Below are 15,401 nucleotides of genomic sequence, written 5' to 3'. Positions count from 1 at the left end.
TAATTCCACTTGTAATAAGTGTTAAAAATAATGTTCAAAACATAAAACATTCTCATGCATTTTTAGTTCATCCATCCGTTTACTATTACACCTGTTCAAGAAGTTGAGTTAAGAAGTTATTTATTTATTATTGGTTCGTGTGGGGCTTGTCCTCCTGGGGGTTCTTCAGACCACCAAGCACCGACATGAGAGCCCGTTTCAGGGTTACACTATTGTTTTATTTTTCAATAAGTCTCTCAGTTGCTTTCCAGCAATTGTCTTTTTCTCTTTCGTTCTCGCTCGCGCTTTGGCTCCAGCCCCAACCCCATCTCTCCTCCTGGCTGCTGCTTATAACAAAGCGACAGGTGATTAGATAACAAGGCTCAGGTGGGCCATCTACGCAGCTCTCGCTGATTTCGAGGCAGGTCCTGGCCCACCCCAGATCGTTGCAGGCCTGCGGGCCACGCCCCCTCCAGCGTTAGCTTCAGAATAACAATGTTATTAAAGAGAATAAGAGACCTATTATACTCTAGAAATGTTGGTCTTACTTAAAAATGCACGTGTTTAGTTGTGTTCAGTGTTAAAAAAAATATGATATGGCTCTTACGGAAATACATTTGAAAATATTTGGCTTTTTGGCTCTCAGCCAGAAAGGTTCCCGACCCCTGGTCTAGATGCACACGTTGGAAACGAGTAGCGATGGCAGAATAATGAATTTATTGACAGTGCAGTGTGAAAGCTGATGTGTTTTTACTTTGTAAATAAACACAGTTTCAAAGGAATATAACCTGTGGAGGCACTTTCTAAAGAAAAATCCACATTTTGATGTGCGGCCTCTGAGACCTTGGGCTCTTGAAATTGCGGCCCTCTTCATTATGTAGTTCAATTGCCTTAACGTGGACAAAAGCTCTGAGTTTGTCTGCATAAAGTCAAAAAAATTTTAGAGTCATTTTTTGTGTAATGTTCCAATGTGTGGCACCTTAAGACAAGAATATGTTTTAAAAGTAACATGTTTTCCTTGACTCCTTATTTGCGCATTTTTTTTGCATTTTATGTGCAAAATATAAAAATCGCGAATTCAATAGCAATTTTGGAGAGAATTGCAATTGTTTTTTCTCAAAATCATGCAGCCCAACAATACATCCATCCACCCATTCATATTCTTCCGCCTATCTGAGGTTGGATCGTGGGGTCACCAGACTAAGCAAGGAAGCCCAGACTTCTCCCCAGCCACTTCGTCCAGCTCTTCCCTGGGGATCCCGAGGCGTTACCAGGCCCAACATGTCCTGGGTGTTGCCCGTGGCCTATTACCGGTCTGACGTGCCCTAAACACCTCCCTCGGGAGGTGTTCGGGTGGCATCCTGAACCACTTCATCTGGCTCCTCTCGATGTAGAGGAACAGCAGCTTTACTTTGAGCTCCTCCCGGATGGCAGAGCTTCTCACCCTATCTCTAAGGGAGAGCCCCGCCACCCGGCGGAGGAAACTCATTTCGGCCGCTTGTACCCGTGATCTTATCCTTTCGGTTATAACCCAAAGCTCATGACCATAGGTGAGGATGGGAACGTAGATCGACCGGTAAATTGAGAGCTTTGCCTTCCGGCTCAGCTCCTTCTTCACCACAACGGATCGATACAGCGTCCTCATTACTGAAGACGCCACACCGATCTGCCTGTCGATCTCACGATCCACTCTTCCCTCACTTGGGAACAAGACTCCTATGTACTTGAGCTCCTCAACTTGGGGCAGGGTCTCCTCTCCAACCTTTTCTGAGCGAGAACCATGGACTCAGACTTGGAGGTGCTGATTCTCATCCCAACAATACATAGCAAAAAAATAATGTGAAGAATTTCAACACAAAAAAATTAAATACAGTAGAAGACTAAACAGAAGACTGTATTTCCCTACAAAATCTTCATAAAAAGGCTTATATATTCTGGGTCAAGAGATCTATTCAAGCCAACCAACAGGTGTTGAAAAAATTTGTCTTACAGTGGGGCAAAAAAGTATCTAGTCAGCCACCGATTGTGCAAGTTCTCCCACTTAAAATGATGACAGAGGTCTGTAATTTTCATCATAGGTACACTTCAACTGTGAGAGACAGAATTTGAAAAAAAAATCCAGGAATTCACATTGTAGGAATTTTAAATATTTTATTTGTAAATTATGGTGGTAAATAAGTATTTGGTCAACCATTCAAAGCTCTCACTGATGGAAGGAGGTTTTGGCTCAAAATCTCACGATAAAAGCCCCCATTCGTTCTTTCCTTAACACGGATCAATCGTCCTGTCCCCTTAGCATAAAAACAGCCCCAAAGCATGATGTCTCCACCTCCATGCTTCACAGTAGGTATGGTGTTCTTGGGATCCAACTCAGTATTCTTCTTCCTCCAAACACGACGAATTGAGTTTATACCAAAAAGTTATATCTTGGTTTCATCTGACCACATGACAGAGCTTTGTATGGTTGACCAAATACTTATTTTCCACCATAATTAACAAATAAATTATTTAAAATTCCTGGAGTTTTTTTTCACATTCTGTCTCTCACAGTTGAAGTGTACCTATGATGAAAATTACAGACCTCTGTCATCATCAATGGCTGATTAATACTTTTTTGCCTCCCTGTATATTGGGGTCAGTCTGGCATACAGAAGAAGCAAACACCTAAATGCAATGAGATGGTTGATTGCACAGTGCCTGTTTTTATATTGGATCTGGGTGTACTTAATGTTGTGTCCAGGAATACTTAATGAAGTGTGTTGTGTACTCTACCTCCTCCTCGGGAATGATGGTCACCCAGACCTCGTGGACCATGTGTGTCCAGCCCGCTTCCAGAAGAACCGCTGCATCCACCACACAAACGTCTTTACCTGACAGAAAGGAATACACCATCAGCGTGATGCTGCACATACAAATCAGTACGTCGCCGAATGGCTACCTTCATTTCTGGCTTGGCTGATTGCGTCCTTGACGAGACGCGCGATCTCAGGCCACACAATGTCTGTGAGCGCTTTTAACCTCTCCTGCAGCAAAACGGAATAGAAGCCCTAAGACCTCAACTTGTGCTGCAATGTGAATCCATCTTTTACCTGCTTTCCAAACACCTTCCTCCCTAATGCTCGCCTGTTGATGGTCTCATCGTCATTAAGAACATCTAAAAAAAACATTCATTTATTTCCCATGCGAAAGACCAGACTAGTCGTGTTCTCCTACCTGATCCGAACTCTTGCAAAACTTTTTGGTAGGCTCCAGTACCGGCCTCGTACACTTGATGGCCCAGTTTGTCGCAGTCGATCCGCACGGCGCCAAAGGCTTCCAGCTGTTTGGCGACGGAGGTTTTCCCGCTGCCGCTCCCGCCCGTCAGTCCGATTACATAGGGATGGATGGGGAGATGAGGCTTGGCCTGAAAACCAACAGGAAAAAGGGTAATTTTGGCGGAAAATAAACCCTTTTTCACATTTATACTGGGTGCTGGTACTTACTTTAGGTGAGGTGAGGAGGGTTCCCAGCAGACGGGTGCGCAGGCTGGAAGAGCTGATCTTTTCCTCCTCCGTCTCGGAGTGATGCGCATCCTTTAGCAACTGGATCTCATGAAGAACCAGAGCTGGAAGACCCTAAATTAGGAGTGATAGGATATGGTTTTCACACAGAAAACTAATTAAGACTAAACCAACAGCGCCTCTCATGGTTTCAGTAAGTACTGCCCATTTGGGCTCAATTTCTTTTACTCTTACAAAGCAATTAATCGACTAATTCTTAATTCCAACCTCCTTCATGACACAATCATTCAATATGCACTTTTTAATGACGTTTTATCAACAAACGTGATAAAAATCTATCACTTTCTTGAGATGACGGTCAGCTTTAAAGCAGCACTACGTAACTTTTCAACCTTCATAAAATATTTTCATAACTTTTGGGATGATACAGCGACTTGCAACTTGTTGAATGACACATCTGTCATGGCCTGAAGGGGTCCTTATCGCTTTTGCCGGCATTTGATGACTTCGAGGACTGTAAAAAAGAATTACAAATGTGCTGACTTGCTTTACGGCATACGTCACTTCCTCTTTCTCCATTCGTTAAAAAGACGTAAGTCGATGTGAATGCCTACGTGCCGCCAGAAAACTAAAAGACGAAGAAGAAGAATGCCTCCCTGCAATCACTGCTATCATGGCCGAAGCTCAAAAACAACCAAAGAAAGGAAAAGTTTTGTCTGAGAAGACAAAAAAAGAAAAACAGCTTACACGGCTAAGGAGAGACATGGGAGAACATTGACCCGGTTTTCGTTCGCTGGCGTGAGCTCAAAAACGAGGGATTTCAGACCGATGCTGCCTTGGCACTGATCAATTTAAACTATTAGGTGACTTTTTTGATGCTCAAATCAAAATGGTAATGTTAGCTATCGGAAATTTGCGTGGTCGCAATAAATAGCCACCCGTGTGATGGTTTTACACTACCTTCTTCAAAAATGTTTTTGATGGTCTTTCTTTGTTTTGGACCTGCATCTGCCGCAATACACTCTTGGTAGTAGCATTATGTTTGTAGCGCAATCCAAGATCAGTTATTATAGTGTTTCCTATCTAACATAATTTAGCCATTGGAGACGTAATATTTATGCCAATATTACAGCGGACATCATGTCAGTTTGACGCCATTACGCGCTAGTCTTTATGCGACCTGTGGTCTTCTTCTGGCAAAACACTACAGCTTTGGTCCACTGGCGTCGCCAAAATCAACCAAAACTGAAAGTACAAGTGGGGCTTTAAAGTTCTGTGTTTTTTATGACACGATAAAGGAAAAAACTCCGGCCTTGTTGACATACCTCCCACCAAGCTAGGTGAACCCACCCAATGTATACGGCTAACACTTTGCACACAGCAGGTTTTGCTACACATCTTGAAACAACCATGCGTCAGTCAGTTACAGAGGTGGCAGCTCTAAGTTTGATTGTTTTCTTTGTCTTCAACAAATAGGCTAATCATAGCTTGAGGTGGCTATTAAAATGTGTGCCGAGTCGCTATAATGTGTCCTCCTGTCCCACTCCATAAAATGAGCCCCTCTAATGCTGACAATATTGGCACTTGTTTCATATTTCTGGACCTTAAAATTATGTTTTTAGGTAAAATGATCCCCAAAATATACACAGCGTCATTATCATTAGCTAATATGCTAACACATTTATTAATGTCTCTGTTAATATTACTAACTTACAACAGCATTCTTTTAGTACTGTTTCAGTTTCACAAATTCCTTAGTAAATTCACCAAAACCCCAGTGGAGTTATTGAGTCTGTTTAGCTAATTGGAGAGCTAGCTTTCGCAGCTAGTGGGTCCATGACAAGGATTTCTGTTTTGTTTGATCAGCCGTTTTACTGCCGTGTTACAGACACTGTTTGTATTAAGGTATTTAAATAAATATTTACAACATATTGCTGTGTAAATACCTAATTTCCCAAAGTATATATCAGTGGCTTATAGTCTGGTGCAGCTAATATAAGGTAAAATTGTTTCTTCTTCTAAAATGTAGTGGGTGCAGCTTATATCCGGGTGCACTCTATAGTCTATAAAATACGGTATTATTTTTTTTGGTCCTCTTCTGCTGATGTTTTCCTTAAAACGCTTCAGAAAATGCTGAAAGGCTATTGTATCTATTGAAAAGGAGATGGAAGGCCAGGGAAGTACAAAAATGGAGATTCCTTAGTTTTCTTTTTTGCTTTTAATGTTAACCTTTTCAGTTTTCAAGTAATCATTAATCAGGGTGACAAACACATGCAATGAAATTATCAAAATTATAGTTTTACACGGTCTATGCAGGGAAATTGGCTCCAGATCTGTGGATAACGTCACACCAATAGGGGGCGCCAAATCGAGTCAGGCAATGGAAAGGGGGCGTTATCCACTCATTAATAAAACACTTATTGATGTTATGAGAAATGACTGCCAGTTTAATTCTTAGAAGCAAAAAAAAAGAAAAAAGTAGGTGTTCGTGAAATTTTAGTAATTTTATATTACATTGTTGTATGTAATATATGGCATGTATTAAAGGCCTACTGAAATGAGATTTTGTTATTCAAACGGGGATAGCAGGTCCATTCCATGTTTCATACTTGACCATTTTGCGATATTGCCATATTTTTGCTGAAAGGATTTAGTAGAGAACATCGACGATAAAGTTTGCAACTTTTGGTGCTGATAAAAAAGCCTTGCCTTTACCGAAAGTCGCAGACGATGACGTCACAAGGGTGAGGGCTCCTCAAATTGTTTAAAATGGGAGCCTCCAGTAGCAAAAGCTATTCGGACCGAGAAAACGACAATTTCCCCATTAATTTGAGCGAGGATGAAAGATTCGTGGATGATGATATTGATAGCCAAGGACTAAATAAAAAAAATAAAAAAATAAAAGTACAAAAAAAAAAGGCGATGTGTTTTTAGACACATTTACTAGGATAATTCTGGGAAATCCCTTATCTTTCTGTTGTGTTGCTAGTGTTTTAGTGAGATTAAATAGTACCGGATAGTTGGAGAGGTGTGTCCACGGGTGTCTTGAGGCCAGTGTCTGAGGGAAGTCACGGCAGATACAAGGAGGGCGTAAACTCCACAGATCTCTGGTAAGAGGCGACTTTTAACACAATTTTCTCACCGAAACCTGCCGGTTGACAAGTGGTCGGGAACCATGTTCGCTTGACCGCTCTGATCCATAGTAAAGCTGCACCGCCGGGAATTCTAAACAAGGAATCACCATGTGTTTGTGTGGCTAAAGGCTAAAGCTTCCCAACTCCATCTTTCTACTTTGACTTCTCCATTATTAATTGAACAAATTGCAAAAGATTCAGCAACACAGATGTCCAGAATACTGTTTAATTGCGTGATGAAAAGAGACGACTTTCAGCCGCAAATGGTGCTGCGCTAATATTTCCTAACAGTCTGTGATGTCACGCGTACGCGTCATCATTCCGCGACGTTTTCAACAAGAAACTCCGCGGGAAATTTAAAATTGCAATTTAGTAAACTAAAAAGGCCGTATTGGCATGTGTTGCAATGTAATATTTCATCATTGATATATAAACTATCAGACTGTGTGGTCGGTAGTAGTGGCTTTCAGTAGGCCTTTAAGGTGAACACCGTTACAGTCTCGGTATTAAAATTGGATCAAGTGCACAAAAGCATTTCTTGGAGATGGACAAATGCAGCTTAATAGAAAAACAGCATGCTCCCAGAAAAGATTGCTAAAAAGACTTAACTGTCTAAATTTCAGCATCACGGCTCAATTTCGGACAACACACTTCCACAGGCGTGCGACCGCTAAGAACCTCACAAGGCGTAGTCCAGGATCTTATTAAACTTACGTTCTCGATACGTTTCCTGTTGACAGCTTCGCCGCCCCTTCGCGTCTCCTCGCTGACCACAATGCACTGCAGGAGGGGGTCCACCACCGACACCCCTAGCGGGTCGTCGAGAGCCACGATCTCCACCTGCAGCGAGGGCTTGACATCCCGCAGGAACTCGTGTAGTTTTTGGACTCTTATTGAGTACGGCTGGATAAGCTCCTTTAGCACCTTTTCTGTACGGAAATGATCTTGTCAAGTTTGTGCACTTTTTCCGAAGGATTTCACTTAAAAGTACTCACTTATCAGCATTCCTTGGTCACACACACCAATGAGGAAGCGTCTGGTGGCGAGCAAGCATGACATGTTGAGGAGGGTCTTATGGGCCCCGTGGAGGCGGTCAAAGGTGCCGCCGACCACCACGTCAGTGTACGTCTCCAACGGTTTTACCTTTTCTTCAGGCTCCTTAAGCCCTGCCTCCTCCTCCCCCTGCAGCTTCACTATCTGCGGGTGGAGCAACACTGACGGAAGCGCAGGGCTGCACACGTAGCAGTGTCCCGTGTACTTCTGCAGACACTGGGTCACCTGGTGGGACTGAGCCGGGTCCTGCAGAGGAAAGTCCGTGAGCAGCACCTCCGGGGAATGGGTGAGGTACTGCGGCGTGGGGAAGGGACCACTTCCGCCGCTGGCAGCTGGAAGGGTGTGGACATTGGTGAGCAGAACGCGGACGTCCAAGTGAGCGCAGACGTCGGCGGCGTTGCTGTAGAGGCGGGTGATAAGGGTAGAAAGGTCCACGGCGGGCGGGATGAAGACGGGTCGGGGTTGGCTGCCGCCGCCCAGGTTGAGCCCCGGGTGGAGGTGGACGTAGAGGGTGCGCTCCACGAGCTGGGCGGCCGAGGTGAGTACCGGAGCAATGCGCAGGGGGAGCACGTGGAGGGGGGACGTCAGCACGAGGACGCCCGTGCTGAACATCGACATTGTCCCAGTAACCGAAGAACCGCTGCAAGCACGAAAAAAAAAAAGAAAAAGCTGGCTTAAAACTTGACATGGCATCTGTAAGGCTGACAAACAGTGTAACACAAAGAGAATGAATGCAGCACATATCAAAATCTGCTCAACATTAATGAATCCTTTAAAATTACATTTACTATATTGCATAATATTTTGCCAAATATGTGACTTTTATGGAGCAGTATTCCTCTGTACAAATAAACCTAGAAGAAAATATCTTGGTTAGGGAGGGATCAGAGAAAGACCAGCTCGAAGACCTACATGAATAACACAACAAAAGGACTCAGAGTTCCCTCGCCCGGACGCGGGTCACCGGGGCCCCCCCTCTGGAGCCAGGTCCAGAGTTGGGGCACAATGGCGAGCGCCTGGCGGCCGGGCCTGACCCCATGGGGCCCGGCCGGGCTTAGCCCGAAGAGGCATCATGGGTCCCCCCTCCAATGGGCTCACCACCCACAGCGGGGGCCATAGAGGTCAGGTGCATTGTGAGCTGGGCGGAAGCCGAAGGCAGGGCACTTGGGACGTGGAACGTCACCTCACTGGGGGGGAAGGAGCCTGAGCTAGTGCGCGAGGTAGAGAAGTTCCGGCTGGATATAGTCGGACTCACCTCGACGCACAGCAAGGGCTCTGGAACCACTTCTCTCGAGAGGGACTGGACTCTTTTCCACTCTGGCGACGAGCTGGGGTAGCAATTTTTGTTGCCCCCCGGCTCAAACCCTTTATGTTGGAGGTTAACCCATTGGACGAGAGGGTAGCCTCCCTCCGCCTTCGGGTGGGGGGACAGGTCCTGACTGTTGTTTGTGCTTACGCACCAAACAGCAGTTCAGAGTACCCACCCTTTTTGGGTACACTCGAGGGAGTACTGCAAAGTGCTCCCCCGGGTGATTCCCTTGTCCTACTGGGGGACTTCAACGCTCATGTTGGCAACGACAGTGAAACCTGGAGAGGCGTGATTGGTAAGAATGGTCGCCCGGATCTGAACCCGAGTGGTGTTTTGTTATTGGACTTTTGTGCTCGTCACAGTTTGTCCATTACAAGCACCATGTTTAAACATAAGGGTGTCCATATGTGCACTTGGCACCAGGACACCCTAGGCCGCAGTTCCAGGATCGACTTTGTAGTTGTGTCATCGGATTTGCGGCGTCATGTTTTGGACACTCAGGTGAAGAGAGGGGCGGAACTTTCTACCGATCACCACCTGGTGGTGAATTGGCTGCGATGGCACTCAGCATCAAGGGTTGGAATTGGGGGTTGAATCACCAAAAATGATTCCCGGCCGTGGCCAACGCTGCAGTGCTCACTGCTCCCCTCACCTACCAGCAAGTGAGGGTGACGGGTCAAATGCAGAGGATAATCTCACCACACGTAGTGTGTGTGTGTGTGTGTGTGTGTGTGTGTGACAATCATTGGTACTTTAACTTTTAACTTACAAATGTAGCTTCCCACCATCAATGTGCAACTGTGGAGTGAGGGAATGATGCTTTCTCGCTATATAAAGCTCATCCGTTACTTTATGTTAAAGATAAAGTTAAAGTAGCAACGATTGTCACAGTTGTGAATCGACTAACAAGAAGTGGTCTTTTCAATTAAGTTCAATGTGCCAGTCTTTTCTTTTGATGAGCCCTACAAAGGGTTTATACTGCAAGTAGGCTTGGGAGGATAACACATCTCACTGGACTATATATTGAGTTCCAAATTCTTGCTGTAATTTTTTAGAGACCAAAAAACCACTGATGTAATGACAATACATAAAAACGAACCCCTAAAACGCTTCTGTTTAACATTAACTTTTCACTTGAAAAAACAAACAAACAAAAAAACAACATTATTCTTTTTATATCACTTAAAGTTAAAGTACCAATGATTGTCACACACACAATAAGGTGTTGCAAAACTTTTCTCTGCATTTGACCCATCCACCTCGATCACTCCCTGGGAAGTGAGAGGAGCAGTGAGCAGCAACGGTAGCTGCGCCCGGGAATCTTTTTAGGTGATTTGACCTCCAATTCCAACTCTTGATGCTGAGTGCCAAACAGGGAGGTAATCAATCAATCAATCAATCAATCAATGTTTACTTATATAGCCCTAAATCACTAGTGTTTCAAAGGGCTGCACAAACCACTACGACATCCTCGGTAGGCCCACATAAGGGCAAGGAAAACTCACACCCAGTGGGACATCGGTGACAATGATGACTATGAGAACATGATACTGTGATACTGATGATACTGATGACTATGAGAACATATGAGAACATGATACTGTGAAAGATCAATCCATAGTGGATCCAACACAGTCGCGAGAGTCCAGTCCAAAGCGGATCCAACACAGCAGCGAGAGTCCCGTTCACAGCGGAGCCAGCAGGAAACCATCCCAAGTGGAGGCTGATCAGCAGCGCAGAGATGTCCCCAGCCGATACACAGGCGAGCAGTACATGGCCACCGGATCGGACCGGACTCCCTCCACAAAGGAGAGTGGGACATAGAAGAAAAAGAAAAGAAACGGCAGATCAACTGGTCTAAAAAGGGTGTCTATTTAAAGGCTAGAGTATACAAATGAGTTTTAAGGTGAGACTTAAATGCTTCTACTGATGGCTCCCTGTTTGGGGGAGGGGGGGGGGGGGTTGCCCACATATGCGGTCCTCTTCAAGGTTTCTCATGGTCACTGACACCGACGTCCCACTGGGTGTGAGTTTTCCTTGCCCTTAAGTGGGCTCTACCGAGGATGTCGTTGTGGTTTGTGTTGTGGTTTGTGCAGCCCTTTGAGACACTAGTGTTTTAGGGCTATATAAATAATCATTGATTGATTGACCGATGGCTGTTACTCTCTGCAGTTGAGTAAATGCATCAGTAAAAATTAAGGACTAGCTGCTAATCGATGCCTGTTACTCTCTGCAGTTGAGTACATATGAGTATAAGCTGATAAATGCTAATTACAGTCATCATTTGGATACTTTCTCAAGAAGGCAGTCAATCTCACGACTTCCTTATAAGGAGTGACACTCTCTTTTGTTATTGTTGTTACTGATTAAACATGGTGTCCAAAATCCTGTTTGCATTATGCCTGGTAAAACATTGTCTTTGGGAGTTAGTTAGCTCACTTTGAAACAACATTTAAAAATATAAAAAAAAAACTGCGAGGCTCAGCTTATTTGCTAGTGGTAGCAGGTCTTGAAAAATTAAGTTTGCAATACGCTTTTTCACAAAAGAAAATGCTTTAGCGTGTGTGTATTGACATGGTGTTAGCAAAGTAGCAGTGTCCACAACAACGGTGTCACTCGGAAAAGACACAGCGACCAGAAGGTGCAGTCGAGTAATGTCGTGGGAACGCAAACATACCTGCTCAATGTCGTTAGGCGAACACACTTTGCGAAGAAAATGTTGAACAAGACACTAAACGTTTGTCAAAATGATAAAACACACACTTTGATCAAGGAGATCATGGAGGAAGTAGTTGGGTAATCACGTGACGTTCCAAGCGCAACCTGATTGGTCGAAGAAACCCCGCAGTGCATCCTGGAATATGTAGTTGAATTTCAAAGCGCCTTTCAGTCATTCCTATGGCACTTTTTTAATGATATTGTATTAAAGAGCAAAGACTACAATGAACTAAATAAATACATAATCATTTATAATAAGCCACATTAACGGCGGCACTATTTAACTGGGGCACAGACTTTAATCCCAAGGACCAACTGCAAAAAATGAATATAGTCAAAGATCCTTTACATGATGGCCTGTTATACACAGCAGTGTTTTCAACCTTTTCTGAGCCGAGACACATTTTTCTTCATCGAAAAAATGCGGAGGCACACCACCAGCAGAAAACATTTAAAAAATGAAACTCAGCGGCTGATATTGACGGTCAAAAGTTGTTCTCGCACTTGTTGGATATGAATCCAAACCATAACCAAGCATGCATCACTATAGCTCTTGTCTCAAAGTAGGTGTACTGTCACCACCTGTCACATCATGCCGTGACTTATTTTGACTTTTTGCTGTTTTCCTGTGTGTAGTGTTTTAGTTCTTGTGTTGCGTTCCCATTTTGGTACGGATGTACTTTGTGGATGCCGTCTGTAAGTCTTTGCTGTCGTCCACCATTATGTTTTTTGTTTACTTTGCAGCCAGTTCAGTGTTAGTTTTGTTTTGCATAGCCACCCTTTAGCTTCAATGCCTTTGCTTTATTTTTGGTTTAAGCATTGGATACCTTTTTACCTGCGCACTGCCTCCCACTGTCGTCTGCATATTGTGACCACAACAAACCGTGTTCCTGACATCTACAAAGCAATTAGCTACCTGCTGCCACCTACTGATGTGGAGGAGTATTACACGGTTATGCTGCCGAGCTCTTGACAGCACAGACAATAATTACTGGTTTGCAAAAAATATTTTTAAACCCAATTAGGTGAAATTACATAATTTCCTACGGCACACCAAACAATATCTCACGGGACACTAGTGTGCCGCGGCACAGTGGTTGAAAAACACTGATATAGCGGATATTGGGAAAGCTCTGACTTACTGCAAATGAATTCTTGTCAAATATATTCTATGAACAGAGCACTCTGCTGTTTTTAAAGACATACTGCAAAAAAAAACTTATCAAATATCCTCTATGTCAGTGGTGCCCAACCACCGGGCCGCAGAATATTTTTTTATTTTATTTTATTTTTTTATTAAATAAACATAAAAACACAAGATACACTCACAATTAGTGCACCAAACCAAAAAATCCTCCCTTTTTCATGACAAAAAAAAAAAAAAAGAAAAATATCAAGCGTCGAACGGCTCGCAGCTACAAAAAGGTTGGGGACCACTGCTCTATGTGGCAGAATAATTGATGTTTTTAGGATCTACTGTCAAAAAAACACACTTGTCATGGATTTGTTTATATGATATAACAATTTGTTTTTAAAGACCTACTGAAAAAAACGTCAAACAGGAGAGCTCTGCAGTTTTTCAGTACCTACTGCAAAAATGCTCTTCAAAAATCCACTACATGGCAAGCAGTGCCAAATGAACAAAAAGCTGAGTTAAAGCTCTTCTATACTGCAAGAAAGCCTTGCTGTTTTTGAGAACCAAATGCAGAAAAAAAAACTCACCAAAAAAATACAACAAACAAAAATGATCCATATGAGGAACTGCTGTGCTGTTTTTTAGGGCCAAGTGAGAAAATCCCCATCAAATAAAAGGAAATATTTGCTGTTCTTAAGAACCTGCTGCAAAAAAAATGCCTTCCAAAAATGTTTCTGTATGACAGGAGCGCTGAGCTGTTTTTGAAGACCAACTGACAAAAAAACCATAGTCAAAAATCTTCTATATTTCAAAAGGGCTTTGCTTTTTGGAGGACCTGCTGAAAAAACATTCATTATATATATATATATATATATATATATATATATATATATATATATATATATATAGCCCTAATGTACGGAATAAGTATGGTTTTGCTTACCGACCTCAAAGCTATTTTATTTAATAATGATGAGTGTGACCAGTAGATGGCTGTCAAACATAAAAAAAAACCCTCATAAACATTAAATGTTCCGTATTTTCCGGACTATAAGGCGCACTTAAAATCTTTTTTTTTTTTCTCAAAACCCGACAGTGCGCCTAATGTATGGATTAATTCTGGTTTTGCTTACCGACCTCGGAGTTATTTTATTTGGTAAGATAGGCGCCAGCGCCCCCCGCAACCCCAAAAAAGGGAATAAGCGGTAGAAAAATGGATGGATGGATGGAATGACAAGTGTGACCAGTAGATGGCAGTCAAACATAAAAAGAAATCACAAACATTAAATGTTCCGCATTTTCCGGACTATAGGTTGCACTTAAAAAAAAAAAAATTCTCAAAACCTGACGGTGCGCCTTATAGTGTAGCCCTAATGTGACAAAAAAAAATAAAAAAAATAAAAAAAAATGTATATATATATATATATATATATGACAGGTTTTTGAGTATCAGAAAAAAACCCAAAGATCCTCTAAATAAAAGAGCACTGGTGTTTTTAAGGACAAACTAAAAAAAAATCTCTTAAGTAACAGAAGATAACTGAAATAATTATTTTTTTAAGGACCTACCATGAATTGATTAACGTGGAACCCGACTTAAACAAGTGGAAAAACTTATTGGGGTGTTACCATTTAGTGGTCAATTGTACGGAATATGTACTGTACTGTGCAATCTAATAATAAAAGTTTCATTCAATCAATCAATACTGCAAAACATGTTTTCCAAAAAATCTGTATGACAGCAGTGCTGTGCTGTTTTTGAGGACCATTCAGAAACCATGTCAAAGATCTTCTATATGCTTTTTCGAGAACCTGTTGCAAAAAAACACTTTTTAGAATGTATTTATATACAAAAAAAGTGCTGTTTTTGAGGACCAGCAAAAAAACATTGTTAAAGAGGATGTGGGAGTGCTGCTGTTTTTAAGGACCAACTATAAAACCCTCAAATAACAGAAGATAAATAAAATAACTGTTTTTGAGGACCTACTGCAAAAATGCTTTCCAAATCCTCTGTACGGCAGGAGTGCTGTGCTCTTTTTGTGGATTAGCTGAAACAAAACCCTTGTCAAATATATTCCCTATATTACAAGAATGCTTTGCTGTTTTTGAGGACTTACTGCAAAACAACTTTTCAACACAATTTTTCATAAGGCGGTATTGCTGTGCTGTTTTGAAGATCAGCAACAAACCTAGTCAACGACAATTTATACAACTAGAATAACTAGTTTTGTTTAGGACCTACTGAAAAAAAATCAAATAACAGGGGAGCTCTTTTTGAGGGTCAACTGGAAAATAAATCAGTCAAAACATCTCTTTTCAACACAAATTCTCCGTAAGGCAGGATAGCTGTGCTGTTTTTGAGGATCAGCAAGAAACCTGGTCAAAAGTAATTTATACAACTAAAATAACTTTTTTAGGACCTACTGAAAAAAAACACATCAAATAACAGGAGAGTTTTTTTAAGGACCTGGTGGTGTGCTCTTTTTGAGGGTCACCTGAAAAAAAAAAAAAAGGAAAACATTCTCTATATTGCCAGAAGGCTGTGCTGTTTTTGAGGACTTAATGCAAAAAAA

At 42.4% G+C, this 15,401-nt stretch overlaps 1 protein-coding gene across 1 annotated transcript in view; it reads right to left on the bottom strand.

Annotated features, from left to right (window-relative positions):
* The window catches only part of coasy (CoA synthase), a 14,184-nt gene extending 2,387 nt beyond the window's left edge, over window positions 1-11,797 (bottom strand). The window contains exons 1-8 of the mRNA XM_061909724.1: window positions 11,653-11,797; window positions 7,609-8,306; window positions 7,328-7,542; window positions 3,462-3,593; window positions 3,193-3,382; window positions 3,069-3,133; window positions 2,918-3,002; window positions 2,752-2,849 (exon numbers count right to left, since the gene is read on the bottom strand). Of these exons, the coding sequence (XP_061765708.1) occupies window positions 2,752-2,849; window positions 2,918-3,002; window positions 3,069-3,133; window positions 3,193-3,382; window positions 3,462-3,593; window positions 7,328-7,542; window positions 7,609-8,284 (1,461 nt within the window). The 5' untranslated portion in view covers window positions 8,285-8,306; window positions 11,653-11,797. The remainder of the gene's footprint in view (window positions 1-2,751; window positions 2,850-2,917; window positions 3,003-3,068; window positions 3,134-3,192; window positions 3,383-3,461; window positions 3,594-7,327; window positions 7,543-7,608; window positions 8,307-11,652) is intronic.
* Between the last annotated feature and the right edge of the window lie 3,604 nt (window positions 11,798-15,401).

The sequence above is a fragment of the Nerophis ophidion genome, linkage group LG08 (genome assembly GCF_033978795.1).
Source record: "Nerophis ophidion isolate RoL-2023_Sa linkage group LG08, RoL_Noph_v1.0, whole genome shotgun sequence".
NCBI classification, from domain to species: Eukaryota; Metazoa; Chordata; class Actinopteri; order Syngnathiformes; family Syngnathidae; genus Nerophis; species Nerophis ophidion.
The sequence above is the reverse complement of the archived record's forward strand: the minus strand, read 5'-3'. Positions and strand labels throughout refer to the sequence as shown.